We start from the raw sequence: 18995 nt of genomic DNA, 5'->3' as shown, positions 1-18995 counted from the left end.
GTTCAGATTTAGATATAGCTCCCATATATAAATTTGGCCATAGAACCCTTATTTATTAACCGATCTTACTAAAAGTTGGCTAGATCCAGTCCTCTATAGTACTAACTATATGTGCAAAATTTCATCGAAATCGGTTCACATTTAGATATAGCTCCCATATATGTATCGCCCGATTTTGAAAAATTCGCCCCTAATAACCTTATGTTTGACCATACAGGCCTCATTTCGTAACTGATCTTATTCAAATCTTGCACAAGGTAACCTTTTGTGGTATTAATCAAACCCGCAAAATATTATGCAAATTGGTTCAGATTTAGATATAGCTTCCATATATATGCATCGCTCGATTTTCCCAAATTTGGCCATAGTAATCTTATTTATTAACTAATGTTGCTCAAATTTCAAATTTTGATGTACTAGCCGATCTTAGTTATACGTACTTGTAGCTCTTACATAAGAATATTGCTCGATTTTTACAAATTTGTATTTATTACCCACACTAATTTAACGATTTTCTCTTTTTTAATAATGGGCTCAATATTAGTGGCATACTAACTCCGTAGGCGCAATATCAACACAGCCAGTACGGGAAATTCCCTATATGTAGGGTTTTTCTAATAAAGGGTGATTCTTTTGAGGTTAGGATTTTCATGCATTATTATTTGACAGATCACGTGGGATTTCAGACATGGTGTCAAAGAGAAAGATGCTCAGTATGCTTTGACATTTCATCATGAATAGACTTACTAACGAGCAACGCTTGCAAATCATTGAATTTTATTACCAAAATCAGTGTTCGGTTCGAAATGTGTTTATCGACAAATTTTGTTCAGCGATGAGGCTCATTTCTGGTTGAATGGCTACGTAAATAAGCAAAATTGCCGCATTTGGAGTGAAGAGCAACCAGAAGCCGTTCAAGAACTGCCCATGCATCCCGAAAAATGCACTGTTTGGTGTGGTTTGTACGCTGGTGGAATCATTGGACCGTATTTTTTCAAAGATGCTGTTGGACGCAACGTTACGGTGAATGGCGATCGCTATCGTTCGATGCTAACAAACTTTTTGTTGCCAAAAATGGAAGAACTGAACTTGGTTGACATGTGGTTTCAACAAGATGGCGCTACATGCCACACAGCTCGCGATTCTATGGCCATTTTGAGGGAAAACTTCGGAGAACAATTCATCTCAAGAAATGGACCGGTAAGTTGGCCACCAAGATCATGCGATTTGACGCCTTTAGACTATTTTTTGTGGGGCTACGTCAAGTCTAAAGTCTACAGAAATAAGCCAGCAACTATTCCAGCTTTGGAAGACAACATTTCCGAAGAAATTCGGGCTATTCCGGCCGAAATGCTCGAAAAAGTTGCCCCAAATTGGACTTTCCGAATGGACCACCTAAGACGCAGCCACGGTCAACATTTAAATGAAATTATCTTCAAAAAGTAAATGTCATGGACCAATCTAACGTTTCAAATAAAGAACCGATGAGATTTTGCAAATTTTATGCGTTTTTTTTAAAAAAAAAAGTTATCAAGCTCTTAAGAAATCACCCTTTATTTAGCGTCTTGTAGGGACCTAGCTAGGACCACAATGTAGGGACATTTTCACTCAACAACATTTGTAATAATTTTTACATTTTGGTGGCTCTATAGGAGGAAATTAGAAGCCGGCAAGGCTTGATCTTTAACAATGTGTGGTAAACTTTATTCCTGGAGAAAATTTTACATTTTATTTCTATAGAAATTTTTTTCAAAATATTATTTCTATAAAAAATTTTCTCAAAATTTTATTTCTGTGGAATTTTTTCTCAAAATTTTATTTCTATAGAATTTATTGTCAACATTTTATTTCTATAGAAAACTTTCTCACAAAAATTTGTTTATAGAAACTTTTCCAAAATTTTATTTTTATAGAGATTTAACAAAAAAGATTACTAATTTGGGTAGAATTCTACCAACTGTGGCAACCGTGGTGGTAATACAAATTTATATTCTAAGTTATATACGTTGCATATTCATGTTTTAAGATTATAAAGTACTTAGAACCATTTTTGTTTTGTAAAATTTTTTAAATCTAACGAAAAATATAGTAGGGAAAATTGTTTGGGAACGTATGGGAAAGTAGGGAACTTTTTTTTGTCCTTGTAGGGTAAACCGAACATTTTCCCTGGCAACATTTACTATGAGCTATAGTCCGATTGACACAAAGCACCCATAGACATGTACCCCTTAATTTTCTTAAATATGTAACTGCGGTTTATCTCCCAGACCTATATGTTACCACAAATGCTTATGATTACTAATTCTGTAATGGTGGTTTAGGGTATGATATAGTCGGCCCCGCCCGACTTTCTACTTTACTTACTTGTTTAAATTATAAAAATGAATAAAAAATCAGACTTCAACAATTCAATTAAAGCAATTCAATTAAAAGCAACTAAAAGTAGTTCCACACTTTTTCCCAGCAAAAAATGGAAGTTGTTCTAAAGGCACGATTTTAAAAGCACTTCCAAAATGTCCTCACAAAGAAGTTAATTATTTTAACTCTTCAATGGCAATCGATATTAATTTTTGAAAAAAATCGGTTCAGACTTAGATATAGCTACCACATATATTTATCACCGATCTGGTTACACGTGACGCGCTTATCAGCCAATGAGGGGCTATATGACTATGGATCGATATGGACCCATTTTTACATGATTATTAGGTTTCAATTCGAAAGCTTATTGCGTTCGGAAGTTGACATGATTTCCACAGACGGACAGACACATACTGCTTCGAAAACGGCAAAAAAATTATATCTCTCAATAAAGTATTTTATTGAATAAAAAATAAAATTTAGCCATTTTTGTTTAGAAATATATTTAAAATATTTTTTAATTTTGGAGTATAATTTTGGTAATAACTCCTCATTTATAACAACAAAGGGATTTTGGATGAACGAGTTTTTGTCATGTATTGCGTTTTGTACTAATTTTATTTGGTTTTTTTTTCGATTTTAGTTTATGTATGTTGTTAACTATTAACCACAAAATACACACCTATGGGCTTGTAAGAAATTAACGTTATTTTTTATATTTTGGTAGCATTGTGAGGACTGGTGACAAACTATTATATCTCTGAATTTCATTTCTGTCTTTGATTTTGGTTTATATTTGTTGCTGGCTTTCAATCCAAAAAATAGAAAGTTTCGCTTTCCTGTGGTGCATCCTTCTATTTTTGTCCATTCGTTGTATGGGATCGAAGAACCGTAGGACATCGCTAGATCGACTGGGAATTTCACCACGACCCGGAATATATATACTTTATTGGGTCTGAGACCAATATTTCTATGTATTATAAACGGAATGGCAATGTTAGTAGACCTCCCAACCTCTGGTGAAGGGTCGTAAAACAACGTTTGAGACACTTGTTTTTCAAACGTTTTATTTTGTTTTGCATGTAGTAGCCAAAGATGTGGAAAATGCGGCCAACACAAAACGCCTTTGTTCCAATACTCAAAGATTTAAAATATCTTTTGAATTTTACAACATTCAGGTCACCTTGGATTCTCCCCAATGAATAGAATATCTTAGAGTTTCCTTTTATTGCAAACCACAAAATTAGGCTGATAAAATGATTTGATTTCAAGAGAACAATCACAAAGACAGTGAAGAAATTCACTTTGAATTCACGAATCACGATTGTGAGATGAATTGTAAGTGACACATAAATCTGTTTGGAATAATTTCATTTATCTCAGAAAATGCTGATGTAGACAAAATAGGTCACTTGGAAACTGATAGGATATAAATTTTTAAAACAATTATTGCTGTCGCTGGAAGCCGACAAAACAAAAATCATATTGGCAAAGAATAACCCACTTTCTCACATATTATTGTGGGTAAAATTCAAGGGAATTTTAAAAATTACTGCTTTCTGAGGCAGTTCTGTTTTAGGCCCACCACCATAAGGTGGGGATGAATAAATTGGATAAGTTTGCTATTCCGTCGATATATTGGTTTCCGATTATATAATGTACATATATTCTTGATCAGGGGATATTTCGAAGACGATTTAAGGAGATCCGCCAGCCCGTCTGTCTGTTAGAATTACGCTACAGCCTTCAATGTTTAATTTCTTCGTATACTGAAAAAATGTATGACCGGTTCTAAAGATTTCGTCTTTACACTAATGATTTTGGTATTGATTGCGAGCTGAAAGTGGATAACTGAAGGATACATTTAAGACAATATTCTCTTTTAAATTCGAGTTATGCGTACTGGATTCTAGGAAATAAATTTTAATTTATTCGGTATTCACACATCGAAATTTTGGTCGGGTGGTATTGCAAATGGGCCATATCGGACCACGTTTACGTATAGCCCCCATATAAATCGATCCCGAGATTTGAACTACGGAGCCTGTTGGAGAAGCAAATTTCATCCGATCCGGTTGAAATTTGGTATGTGGCGTATATATATGGTCTGTAACAACCATGCAAAAATTTATTCATATCGGCCTCCATTATACACCGATCCCCATATTTGACCTCCAAAGCCTCTTGGAGGAGCAAAATTCATCCGATCCGGTTTAAATTTGGTACGTGGTGTTAGTACAGTTGAAGCTCGGTTTAACGTACGATATATTGTCAGGCCCTTTCGTTATTTAGAAATATTCGTTAAATCGAACGGGAATATTAAATGTTAACTTTTATTGCAAATCGTAGTTTTTTTGCCAGATGAGTAAAAATTCAGAAGCATGTGGCAATATTAAACTACAGAGGCATTTAAAAAAATTTTACTTTAATTAATCCTTAAAAACTGATGAACTTGATATATCTAGGTTAACTTGAAAAGAGGATCCAAGATTCGCTGTATCAGGAGAGCCTGTATACACCCATGACAATATTCGCCTCGATGAGTGCTCTACCTTCTTAGACGAATTCCCTAATTTGTTTCCAGTCCCCAGTTTCAAGATGGACCAGGCATAGGTAGTGTTCATAGTAACATCTTCCGAAAATGTCCAACATACACATTACATTACTCTGCTGCCCTTGTCTGCATAGATGTACTCTCAACGCTAGATTACAGTTTCGGCCGAGCACCAAGAAAGTTTTTCAGCGGTAATTTATGCCTCTATGTAATTATGCTGACATTCCTGTGTATTGCATAGTTTCTCTTCAGCCATAAGAAGTAGGTTCCTTATCATTGATACAAAATATACAATCGGGTAGCACTCATTAATAAGAGAAAAATTCACCACCTGGCCAACTGGCGATCCTACGAAAATTTGGTGCATATTGCCACCTATCACAGGACTAGTACCAGTGCTCCAGTTTGTCGCAGATTTTAAATTTGTATATAATTTTTTGATTTATATTCTCTATTGATTTTAAAATCTTATTGGATTTACCTATGGGGTAGCATATTCCAAATTTTTCCTTCCTGGTGCAATTGGGATGCGCAAAATAATACGGGTTCCTAAGGGTTTATGCCAGACTGGTTAATGAGGACCTGTCTAGTCCTATTAAGTTCTCCTAGGTCATGTCCTTTGGAATGAGTCCAAGCCGTGTCCTACATTGTAAATTTATCCGTCAATGACAAACCCGTGTTAAAGTGACCAATCCCGTCCATACGTTTCAACCAGGCCTGGGACTGGTCAATTCACATCAGGGAGTATTCGTATACCGGTTCTGGGGTATATCCATTTTCCGTAGCGAAGCTGTCTCTCTATCTAACCTATGTTTACCCGGCCATTGAATTTGTGTTTCCAAATATTTGATGGAATAGAAATATCATGGGAATGCCGTACTTTGTAGACATTTCGGGAGGACTTAATCACTCTCACAATCGTGAAATATTGCTGATTTTTAGTTGTTTATTTTCTTAAGATTAAAAGCGTTTTCGTTAAATCGAACGTAAATTTTACTCAACCGTTCGTTATTTAGAATACTCAATATTAGGAATTTAGACGTTCGTTAAATTGGATATTCGTTAAACAGATCTTCGACTGTATATGGTCTCTAACAACCATGCACAAATTTATCCATATCAGTCTATAATTATAGATTTGATCACCGGACCCTCTTGGAGGAGCAAATTTTATCCGATTAGGTTGAAATTTGGTACGTGGTGAAAATATATAGTATCTTGCAACCAGGGCTGTGGAGCCGGAGTCGGAGTCTGAAGATTTTGCTGTAGTCGGAGTCGTAAAAATTTTGCTCGGCTCCGACTCCGGCTAAACCAAATTTTTTAAAACAATTTCCATTTTTGTAACTAAGCAAGATTTTACGCAAATTAGTCTCCATTGCTTTATTCATTCGATCAATGTACAGCATGATTGTAAATGAAAATAAACTTCCAATTACGGCTATCTTTTTATGGTTCCTAGAATGTTAGACTAGCAGATGGGCTGGATCGATCCATTTTAATGCCCATATCAATTTATTTGAAATATTTCGAACAATCGAAATTATTTTTTTTTTTAAATTTTATTTTAAGGCCATAACATATACATATGTGGAATATTGACAGAAAAATTTTTCAAAATTTTGTCAAAATGTTATTTCTATAAAAAGTTTTGTCAAAATTTTATTTCTATAGCAAATTTTGTCAAAATTTAGTTAGTGGCACTAACCGAAATATTGGAAATAAATATTAAAACAAATCAATAATCGATTGTTTCTATGACCTCAAGCCGAACAAAATTAATAATCAGAATAAACATAAAATAGGTCAACAACACTCAAAAATATTTTTAAAAAACAAGCGGAAGGCACGCCGCAAATATTCACCAAAAATGACTATCTACACAAGAATTAAAAGAAATTATAATGCTCACTCTTACAAAATCACCAAACAGTATTCCAGACATAACAAACAGAAAGCTAACTTAAAATCGTCTGTGACTTTTCTGATAAAATGCAGAGAAAGCGGCATTATCCCTAACTTTATTGTCAATACTACCAAACACATATATGATATATTTACAGACAGCAACAACAAAATCGCGCCAAATGTAGAAAAAACATTAGCAAATCATAACTACAATTTTCACTTAAAAATTTTGAAGCTTCTAATACAAGAAAAACACAAACAAATCAAGTTCAATAGTGAGAAAATTACATCAATACATACTCAATTGAGAGACCTCTTGATCAATGAGGATCTAAAACTATTTATCGACAGCGAACTTTCTCTTTTCAACAGTCAAATCAACAAAAACAAAACCACACACAGAAAGAAATTTGAGAATCTACTACAACAGCACAACAAAGAGATCAACATAAAGTTCAACGAGCAATGGTTTGTAAATACAACGAACAAACACATACCAACAAATGTGCAGTGGCTTCTCTCACTAGGCCCGAAGTATTCGCTCCCTTTGACGAGAGCTCAATTTCCTCTACTGAAAGTCATCGCAGAAGGAGAAGACTTGGTGAGAACTACAGATGACAAAGAAGAGCAAGAAATAGCAAGAACAAAGTTCACAACACTGATAGATGACCATTTACACAAGACAAACGTAAACTAAAGAGACAAATTTATACTAGGTACAGTGGCTCAAACGAAGAAATATTTGAAAGACAACAAGGATGTTTTAATATTAAGTGCGGATAAAGGTGGAAAAACTGTTGCTATGGACAGCAAAGAATACAAATCCAAAATGCATACGATAATACACGACATGTGTAGTTACAAACGGTTAAAAATTGATCCAACATCGAAATTTCAAACCAAGAATAATAAATTAGTGGAAAAATTATATAAAGAAAACTTAATCAGCATCGAGGAAAAGAATAAATTGACGAGTAAAACTGCTATAGCCCCAAGGATTTACGGCCTTCCGAAGGTACACAAGGAAGGAACACCATTGAGACCAATTTGCTCATCGATCAATGCACCATCGTATAAGATGTGCAGATATATATCTAGTATCTTAAAGAACGTCACCAAAGATTCAAAATACAATGTAAAAGACGCGATTGACTTTAAAACGAAGATTAAGAATGTAAGGCTAACAGATGATGAAATCCTGATATCGTTTGATGTTGTATCACTGTTTCCCAGTATACCGGTAAACCTAGCCATTACAATGATTGAGAAGAAATGGGACTTAATCAAAAATTATACAAAAATACCTCGTGATATTTTCAAGGAACTAGCACTATTTTGTATCAAAGACAGTAGGTACTTCAAATATGAAGATAAGACATATGAACAATTGAAAGGAATGCCAATGGGATCTCCAGCATCTCCAATAATTGCTGACATCATCATGGAAGAGCTACTAGACGTGTCCTTAAGCAAGATACCGAAACCTCGAATTATAACAAAATATGTGGACGACATATTTGCGATAGTAAAGAAAACCGACGTGGAAAGTACTCTTGACGCATTAAACTCATTCCACAGTCAAATACAATTTACAATGGAGTTAGAGAAGGATAACAAGCTACCATATTTAGACTGTAACATACTGAGAGATGATAATTGTTTGAGGCTGAATTGGTATCAAAAACCTACAGCAACTGGACGACTAATAAATTATAATTCAAAACACAATAAAAGTATAATCCATATGACAGCAATCAATTTTATAGATCGAATCTTAAGGATAAGTGATGCAGAATTCCACAAGGAGAATGAAATAAAGATAAGACAAATATTGACCACAAACGATTTTCCAAATAGAATAATAAGCAGACTAATAAATCGCGTTAAAAATAAAACACTTGACGAAAACATTAAAACTAAGACTATTGAAGAGCCGGACCATAATAAGGATAAGTCATACAAACCCATGACTTACGTTGAAGGATTCTCAGAGCGTTTTTTCAAATCGGACGTATATAACAAGGACAAGATTCAAATTGCTTCACGCACATCGAGAACAGTAAAGGAATTATTCAGCAACACAAAGTCAAAAATAAAGAATGAGGACAGGAGTAACATAGTGTACAAAATTAAATGTAATGGAGACAAGTCCAACATATGCCCAATGGCATATGTTGGCACTACAATGACCAAACTTAAGACAAGACTTTCGTCGCATAAATCAGACCTTAAAGCTGTAGACAAATCAGTAGAGCAAAAAACAGCACTTGCAGCTCACTGTGCAACAACAGGACACAAGCCCAACTTCACAGACGTCGAGATACTTGCTCAAGAGAATAATCATAGGCGTAGATACACTCTTGAGATGCTTAATATAATAGATCTCTCTCCTGACAAGAGAATGAATTTCAAAAAAGACACGGAAGAATGCGCGAGAATGTATCGACACATCATAAACAAGCATCGACACAAACGAAGCTTAGTGTACGGTGGCTTGCAGAACGAACAGCATCACACGAACTCACGTTAGTTATTTTCAATATATTATATCTAAAATAATATTGTGATTTGTGAACATTAAAAGTAATTTAATTTTTGTAATTTATGTAGATACAAAATCCCAGAAGATGGTTAGTGGCACTAACCGAAATATTGGAAATAAATATTAAAACAAATCAATAATCGATTGTTTCTATGACCTCAAGCCGAACAAAATTAATAATCAGAATAAACATAAAATAGGTCAACAACACTCAAAAATATTTTTAAAAAATTTTATTTCTATAAAAAATTTATTCAAAATTTTATTACTATAGAAATATTTTTTTCTATAGAAAATTTAGTCAAAAATATATTTCTATATAAAATTGTGTAAAAATTTTGATTCTATAGAATATTTTGCAAAATTTTATTTTTATAGAAAATTTTGCAAAATTTTGTTTGTTGCACAACATTTTTTTTCAAAATTTTATTTCTATTGATAATTTTATTTCTATAAAAATTTAAGTCAAAATTTTATTTCTATAGAAAATTTTGCCAACATTTTATAGTAATAGATTTTTTTATTAGAAAATTTGGTCAAAATTGTATTTCTATAGAAAATTTGGTCAAAATTTTATTTCTATAGAAAATTTAGTCAAAATTTTGTTTCTGTAGAATATTTTGCACAATTTTAGTTACTACACAAAAATTTTTCTAAAATTGTATTTTTAATGATAATTTTTCAAAATTTTATTTCTATAAGAAAAAATTGTCAAATTTTATTTCTATAGCAAATTTTCTCAAAATTTTTTTTCTTACTGATGCTCACTGATACTCACTGCTATAAAAAAATGTATTCAAAATTTTATTACTATAGATTTTTTTTATATAAAATTTAGTCAAAATTTTATTTCTATAGTAAATTTAGTCAAAATTTTGTTTCTATAGAATATTTTGCAAATTTTTTTTTTTCTATAGTAAATTTTGTTTACTACACAAATTATTTAAAATTGTATTTCTATTGATAATTTTTTCAAACTTTTATTTCTATAAAAAATTTTGCCAAATTTTATTACTATAAAAATTTTATTTCTATATATTTTGATCAAAATTTGATTTCTATAGAAAATTTTGCCAAAATTTTATTTCTACAGAAAATTTAGTCAAAATTTTGTTTCTGTAGAAAATTTTGCAAAATTTTATTTCTATATAAAATTTTGCAAATTTTTATTTACTTAAAATTTTTCCAAAATTGTATGCTCACTGATACTCACTGCTAAGTCGAAAACTTGTAGAAATGACTCAAATTTTCAAATTTTTCAATGAATGAATCATAAATGCATTTTTGCGAAATTGTCTAAACAATTATAAATATTTCCCAAATATTGCCTGAGATTGTGTAGAAGTCTGGTTTGAGATTTTATCAAAATGTAGATCTAAATACAAAGTTGTGCAGAGTGTATTATAATCGGCCCGCCCGACTTTAGAATTTCCTTGCATTTTTATTTTTTGTTAACATTGTGTTACGTCCCATAACGTTAGATTTAAATTGTAAGTACATAGATTTTGTAGAAGTATATACAATTTTGTCTAAATCGATTCAGATTCAAATTCATGCATATGGGAATATAAACCTTTATATAGCTCGCAACAAATTTGAAGGATTTGAGATAGTATCAATAATTTTGGTCCACAAATACATATACTGTTGGTATCTTCTCATATTATGATGGGTATTTATATCGCTATTTTATTTATTAAACATTGCCCTAAATTTGAAATATAGAGTTCAATTGGAATCTAATGTGAAATTAAGACCTTTTGTGTGCACACATAAATAAATACGATACTTTATATCGATCCACTTACGGTACCCCCACAATAGAACTACAAATTAGTGGTATTAAAATGAGATTTAGTTATATTTCCCGGAGTCGGAGTCGAGCTGATGAAAAATGCTGGAGTCGGAAATAAAATATATTTGAAAAGTAATGGTGCGGTATTCTGAGTAGTCGTTGATAATCGTCTGGTAACCGTGACTATATGTATGATATCACAAATAAATATTATCTTTCGTTACAAACAGAATGAGAAAATTACTATGCTGGATGGTATACAAATCATGGTTGAAATATTCATACATCATGCTGGGCAACTTAAAGTTGCTTCAATAGCTTCCAATTAAGATGTGCTCATAAAAATTTCGCCGACAAAGTCAAACTCTTCAGTGCATGAAATTGTCACAGGTAAAGCACAACAGGCATCGTTTAAAAAAAAATCCCCTACTAAAAAATTTGTGGATAAATTTACACGTTGCGGTTTTATGCGAATGACACTTTAGAGGATTTCAGGGAACTTTTATTATATTGATTTTAAATATATTTTATTTGAGCATTTAAGACTTGTTAAGGCGTTTAATGAGCGATGAAGAAAGGAACCAAAAAAAAAAAAAACGACGCATTATTAATTCCATTAGCAGTCTCATAAATGTAATAAAAAATCATTTATGGCCGATTTTTTACCTTCCCGTTTCATAAATACCTGTTCCACATTGGCGCCATGGTGCCTATAAAAAATTTGTGTTTATGCCTTTGATAAATTGGATGCGTGTCCATGTAGCTGGTTTTGTACTCTGATCTTTTCAATGATTTTGCTTAATGACGTCGCTGACGATGGTGATGATGATTATGATGACGACGACGACGATGGTGTTATGAAAAAGCTACAAAGCGCACACAAAGACCTATAAAAGGCAGGAAAATTCTTTTAATATTCCCTTTTCGCACCCCACTTGTCACTATAGTCTGTGTAGCCACCTGAATTGGGATAGAAGCCATCACTGAGTGATCTACTAATGAAGGAAAATACTGAAAACTACAGTGGGAATGTTGTAGATAACAGGAAGTGGCTTTTAGGACCACACATGGATTCCAATGCTGTCTACTACTTAGCTGACACCTTGAATGGAGAAAAGATGGTCTTGGAAAAAATATTTAAAAATTTTGTTCAATTATTTTGTGCTAGAAAATTAATTTCATAACAAAATTTTGAATTTCGTATCAAATTCTGTTCAAAATAATACGTGTTGTTAAAATAATACGAGGGTGGTCCGATAACGAAAACGCCATTGAACACAAAGCGTCGAAACATCAATTCAAATCTTTGTGATACACAGAACAAAAAGTAAACTGTTTTAGCAAGAATGAACTACCGTGTGCGGAAATTGCACTAAATTATACTCTACATTTAGAGATTTGCACAAATCGTTGTTAAAACCAGGAAAATGTATTGCCCTTGTATACGTTTTAACTACACGCAAAAAAATAATTCTTTCCTCCCAAACGAAATTTTAGACAAACAAAGTTCGTTTCTCATTTGCTTTTCTCTGTAAGGAAGTGTATTTGGAAAAATGTATATACTTTTTGTGATAAACGTTTATTCTTTTCCAGGATGTAAAAACAATTTCATAAAGACAAACTAAAAAAAAAACATTGTTTTCTTGCTAATTGCATTTTCCCTTCTCACATCCACGAGCTTTTTAGTTCTTAACACCTTTTCCTGTAATACAAACAATGTTGAAAAAATTATACGATTTTATAAATTTTTAAATTTTTTTAACCTTTCGCCTGGACGGAGAATCGAACCGGAGACCATGCACTTTGTAAGCCAACACACTAACCACTGAGCTATGTACCTGTTATGGTCATCAATAATAAATATCCAAATAAGTTATATTTATATAGCATAGCTTGTCCCGCCCACGAACCGAATAGACAAAGTTTAGTTAACAGAAACAAACATTTAGTTTGGCACCGTGGAGCAGTGGTTGCTACGTCCGACTTGCATGCCAAGGGTCGTGGGTTCGATCCCTGCTTCGACCAAAGTTTTTTTTTTACATATATTCCAGATATGTTCGGAAGATTCCGAAAAAATGTTCAACATTACATTGTAGTATATTAAAGTTTGAACTGTAAAATGTGTCTTATTAAAGGCCTAAAGTTAGAAAAGAACAGTGTTTGAAATAAACGAAATGGACTGTGTTGTTGTTTCAAAAATAACTTTTTTTTATTGAAAAAATAAAAACTTTGTAACAAACGAAATTTTTTGGTGATAAAAGTATACAAATTTTCTTTTGCGTTAGTTCATATTGAATTTATGTATACGGTCATTGAACATTATACCCACGTTGAGTTCAAAAAATTTAATAAAATTTTGACAAATTTTCTATAGAAATAAAATTTTGACAAAATTTTCTACAGAAATAAAATTTTGACAAAACTTTCTATAGTAATAAAATTTTGACAGAACTTTCAATAGTAATAAAATTTTGACAAAATTTTGTATATAAATAAAATTTTGGTAGATTATTTTTGGCGATATGGACCAATTTTTGTGTGATTGGCCATTGGCTATATATAACTATAGACCTATATGGGCCAATTTTTGCATGGCTGTACCAAAGTTCAACCGAATCGGATGAATTTTGCTCCTCCAAGAGGTTCCGGAGGTCAAATCTGGGGATCAATTTATATGGGGGCTTTATATAATTATGGACCGATATGGACCAATTTTTTCATGGTTGTTAGATACCATATACTAACACTATGTACTAACTTTCAACCGGATCGGATTAAATTTGCTCTTCCAAGAGGCTCCGGAGTTCAAATCTGGGGATCGGTTTATATGGGGTCTATATAATTATGGACCGACATGAACCAATTTTTGCATGGTTATTAGAGATCATATACTAACACCACGTACCAAATTTAAACCGGATCGGATGAATTTTGCTTCTCCAAGAGGCTCCGGAGGTCAAATCTGGGGATCGGTTTATATGGGGGCTTTATATAATTATGGACCGATATGGACCAATTTTTGCATGGTTGTTAGATACCATATACTAACACTATGTACTAACTTTCAACCGGATCGGATTAAATTTGCTCTTCCAAGAGGCTCCGGAGTACAAATCTGGGGATCGGTTTATATGGGGTCTATATAATTATGGACCGACATAAACCAATTTTTGCATGGTTATTAGAGATCATATACTAACACCACGTACCAAATTTCAACCGGATCGGATGAATTTTGCTTCTCCAAGAGGCTCCGGAGGTCAAATGTGGGGATCGGTTTATATGGGGGCTATATATAATAATGGACCTATATGGACCAATTTTTGCTTGGTTATTAGAGACCATATACTGACACCACGTACCAAATTTCTACTACATCGGAAGAATTTTGCTCCTCTAAGAGGCTCCGGAGGTCAAATCTGGGGATCGGTTTATATGTGGGCTACATATAATTATGGACCGATGTGCACCAATTTTTGCATGGTTGTTATAGACCATATACTTACACCACATACCAAATTTCAAGTGGATCGGATGAATTTTGCTCCTCCAAATCTGGGGGTCGGTTTATATGGGGGCTATACGTAAAAGTCGTCCGATATGGCCCATTTGCAATACCATCTGACCTACATCAATAACAACTACTACTTTTGTTTTCTGTGTATGATCGTAATATGACACCTTATAATTACTTCTGGAAATGCTATCAAATACTTTTCTACAATATATATTTTTTTTAGTTGTACATATTTTTAGTTTGTTATTTTTGACATATACACTGAAAACAAGCAAGTCCGGTTCCAAAGATTTTTTCTCTACCCTAATGATTTAGTTATTGATTCTGAGCCAAACTGAGAATTGAAGTAAGCATAACTTTAACCCTTTTACTACCGAAATAAACCTAATGTTAAAAACTTTACTTTTTCTTCTGTTTTCACTTGTACTAACAGCATGTAGAACAAAAATTTTAAATACTCAAATACCTCAATTAATTCAAGAGCTACACTGAAAAAAAGCATACTCGGTACCAAAGATTTTGTCTTTACTTTAAAAAATTTGGTATTGATTCCGAGCCAAAGAAGCGGAGAATACAAGTAAGGATACTTTTAAGACACAATTCTCTTTTAAATTTAGGTTTTGTGTACTTGCTTCTAGGAAGCAAATTTTAATATTTCGCTTTCTCAGCTTTTTTTCTTCATATGCTATCAAAGTCCTTTAAAAACGAGTTAACGGCAACTTTATTTTCCAAATTAGGACTCGACTTCCAGTAGAAATTATGCTATGTTTGAAGTAAAAAACTTCTTTAAAATAAAGTTTTGAAAAACATCTCCTATATTTGAACGATTTTTGCTTTGTAGTCAAGATGCAAAAAGACAACAAATTTAAAGACAATTTCATTAAATTTAAAGAATTTTTCTGAATTATTAAAGTCAAGTTGACCTTAGCCTATAAATTGTTTCTTTCATGTTAAGATATCCATTTTTAAGTCAAATCACTTAATTATGAGGACTATACGACTTCATTGAAAAGTTTATCGACTTTTGGACAAGGAAAATAACTTTATTTTAGAGAAATGCGTCTTCTTTGCTAAGCAAAACTTGTATTCGTATTTTAAAGACATGAAATCTTTGACCTCACGACAATATTTTTTTCAGTGTATATGAGTTTGTTCTTGAATTGTGACCAAATGGCCTTACAAAAACAAACATATAATATCTTTCGAAGTGTACTAGAAAATACAAAAAAGAATCCGGAAAAATATCGCCTATAGTTCTTGTACGAATATCCATTTACTACACTGAAAAAAATATTGTCGTGAGGTCAAAGATTTCATGTCTTTAAAATACGAATACAAATTTTGCTTAGCATAGAAGACGCATTTCTCTAAAATAAAGTTATTTCCCTTGTCCAAAAGTCGATAAACTTTTCAATGAAGTCGTATTGTCCTTATAATTAAGTGATTTGACTTAAAAATGGGTATCTTAACATGAAAGAAAAAATTTATAGGCTAAGGTCAACTTGACTTTAATAATTCAGAAAAATTCTTTAAATTTAATGAAATTGTCTTTAAATTTGTTGTCTTTTTGCATCTTGACTACAAAGCAAAAAATCATTCAAATATAGGACATGTTTTTCAAAACTTTATTTTAAAGAAGTTTTTTACTTCAAACATAGCATAATTTCTACTGGAAGTCGAGTCCTAATTTGGAAAATAAAGTTGCCGTGAACTCGTTTTTAAAGGACTTTCATAGCATATGAAGAAAAAAAGCTGAGAAAGCAAAAAAATTAAAATTTGCTTCCTAGAAGCAAGTACACAAAACCTAAATTTAAAAGAGAATTGTGTCTTAAAAGTATCCTTACTTGTATTCTCCGCTTCTTTGGCTCGGAATCAATACCAAATTTTTTAAAGTAAAGACAAAATCTTTGAAAACGAGTATGCTTTTTTTTCAGTGTAGAGACATACAGTATAAAAATGCCACTACATTAAAATAACATCGAGAAATAAATCAAAACTAACTGGGAATAGAGTTTGGTGTCGTTTTCGATTGTCCTCCTAGATGGACAACAGTAGTTAAAGGGTTAAGACACAATTCTCTATTAAATTAAAGTTTTGCGTACAAGATTCTAAGAACAAAATTTTAATTTACTTGTTTTTATACCCACCACCATAGAATGGTGACGGGGGTATAATAAGTTTGTCATTCCATTTGTAACACATCGAAATAACGATTTCCGACTATATAAAGTATATATATTCTTGATCAGGGAGAAATTCTAAGACGATATAACGATGTCCGTCTGTCTGTCTGTCTGTCTGTTGTAATCACGCTACAGTCTTCAATAATGAAGCAATCGAGCTGAAATTTTGCCCGAACTTGTCTTTGTCTGCAGGCAGGTTAAGTTCGAAGATTGACTATATCGGTCCATGTTTTGGTATGGTGCCCATATAAACCGATCTCCCGATTTGAGGTCTTGGGCTTATAGAAACCGTAGTTTTTATCCAATTTGCCTGAAATTTAAAATCTATGTGTACTTGAGGACCATCAAAAAGTGTGCCGAAAATGGTCCGTACCGTTCCATGTTTTGGTATAGCCCCCATATAGACCGATCTCCCGATTTTACATCTTGGGTTTATAGAATCCGTAGCTTATATACAATTTGCCTGAAATTGGAAATTTATAGGTATTTTAGGACCATAAAGAGGTGTGCCACAAATGGTGAGTATCGGTCCATGTTTTGGTATAGCCCCCATATACACCGATATCCCGATTTTGCTTCTTGGGCTTCTAGAATCCGAATTTTTTATCCAATTTGCCTGAAATTGGAAATCTAGAGGTATTTTCGGGCCATAAAGAGGTGTGCCGAAAACTCACCGTTTTCCATATTCGTCCATATTTTAGTATAGCCCCCATAAGAACGATCTCTCGATTTAACTCCTTGGGTTTCTAGAAGCCGTAATTTTTATCCGATTTGCCTGAAATTGTAAATATTCTGGTATTTTAGCCTCACAAAAACGTGTATCGGATTAAGTTTTTATCGGTCCATTTGGTAATGTCTCCATATAGACCGACTTCACTTCTTGAGGGTATAGAAGGCGCACTGACCATGAAAATTGCTTGAAACTCAATGTAAAATTTCCAGATGTTACTACACGGGTGAAAACCTACAGATTTAAGATTTCAAATCAAGACGTTATTTTATAATTTTCTTGCACACTTACAAGAGATGTTAATGATTCCTCTAAAACTCAAACAAAAATGGTTCTTATAAATCCAGAATCGGATATAGTCCTCATAGGTGAAATCTTTAAATGTATCTTCGGGAAGTGTCCTCAAGTCCTCCTGAAATTTCAAAGGAAACCCTAATATTTGGTTCATGCTGGTGGGTATTTAAGATTCGGCCCGGTCGAACTTACTGCTGTATATACTTGTTTTTCAGCTTTTTTCTTCATGTTCTGTCAAAATCCTTCAAAAATGTGTTAACGACAACTTAAATTAACAAATGCATGGTCGACTTCATATTGAAATTATGCTGTTTCAAGTTCAAACAGTTTTAAAATGATGGAAACAGTTTACTTGGATCCAAAGATTTTGACCTTCGCCTAAGAATTTTGGTAAGGATCCGAGCCAAGGATGCGGCTTCTTTAAAATAAAGAAATATTTTAGCGACCTATCTAACTTTAAATCTAGGACCAATAAAATTAGACTTAGGATACAGATCTCATTTATCAAATTTTCATTCTCTTTTCGCGGTTTATTAAAAAAAGCGCTTACGTAAAAAAAATTGTCAGTTTAAAAATCCATATTATAACGGATACTTCAATGTATAAAATGTTTTCTTAATTCCAAAAAAAAAAAAAACTTTAAACCAAAAACGCTAAATCCTCAAAATAAGTCGTAGCAAAATGTTATTTTTGTATGGTGACCATGTAACATGTTTGTCACGAAAATGTTATTTTATCGTCAAATATAACCTGCTTGCCGAAATCAGATACATGATATCCGAGAAAATAACATGGTTGCGAAAACCATGTTACATGGTCACCACCCAAAAATAACATTTTGCTCTTAAAACATGTTTGAGGTGATCATATTCGTTCTCTGAGTGTATAAAAATAATATTTACACGAAGAGAAGAAACATGGCTATCACGATCATATTCGAAGAGCAAACTAATGTGATCAGATTTCTCCTCGAAATCGGGTACAGCATAAAATAAAGCGTCAAAGAATCCACGATTTCATAATCGAAGGTGGGCGATATAGCTAATACCAAACGCATTACAAAAGATCGCGAGGGTCATATCCTGAATGACGTGAAAAAAGTTGTGGTATAAAT

The 18995-nt window shown here is 32.8% G+C and overlaps 1 protein-coding gene across 1 annotated transcript in view; it reads left to right on the top strand.

Annotated features, from left to right (window-relative positions):
• LOC142231002 (uncharacterized) overlaps window positions 1–11486 on the top strand; it is a 38294-nt gene extending 26808 nt beyond the window's left edge. Inside the window, exons 3-5 of the mRNA XM_075301620.1 lie at window positions 7056–7508; window positions 7557–8879; window positions 11388–11486. Coding sequence (XP_075157735.1) covers window positions 7056–7508; window positions 7557–8879; window positions 11388–11486 — 1875 coding nt within the window. The remainder of the gene's footprint in view (window positions 1–7055; window positions 7509–7556; window positions 8880–11387) is intronic.
• Window positions 11487–18995: the final 7509 nt, after the last annotated feature.

The sequence above is a fragment of the Haematobia irritans genome, chromosome 3 (assembly GCF_050003625.1).
Source record: "Haematobia irritans isolate KBUSLIRL chromosome 3, ASM5000362v1, whole genome shotgun sequence".
NCBI classification, from domain to species: Eukaryota; Metazoa; Arthropoda; class Insecta; order Diptera; family Muscidae; genus Haematobia; species Haematobia irritans.
Note: the sequence above shows the minus strand (reverse complement) of the source record. Positions and strands in the feature narration are given on the sequence as shown.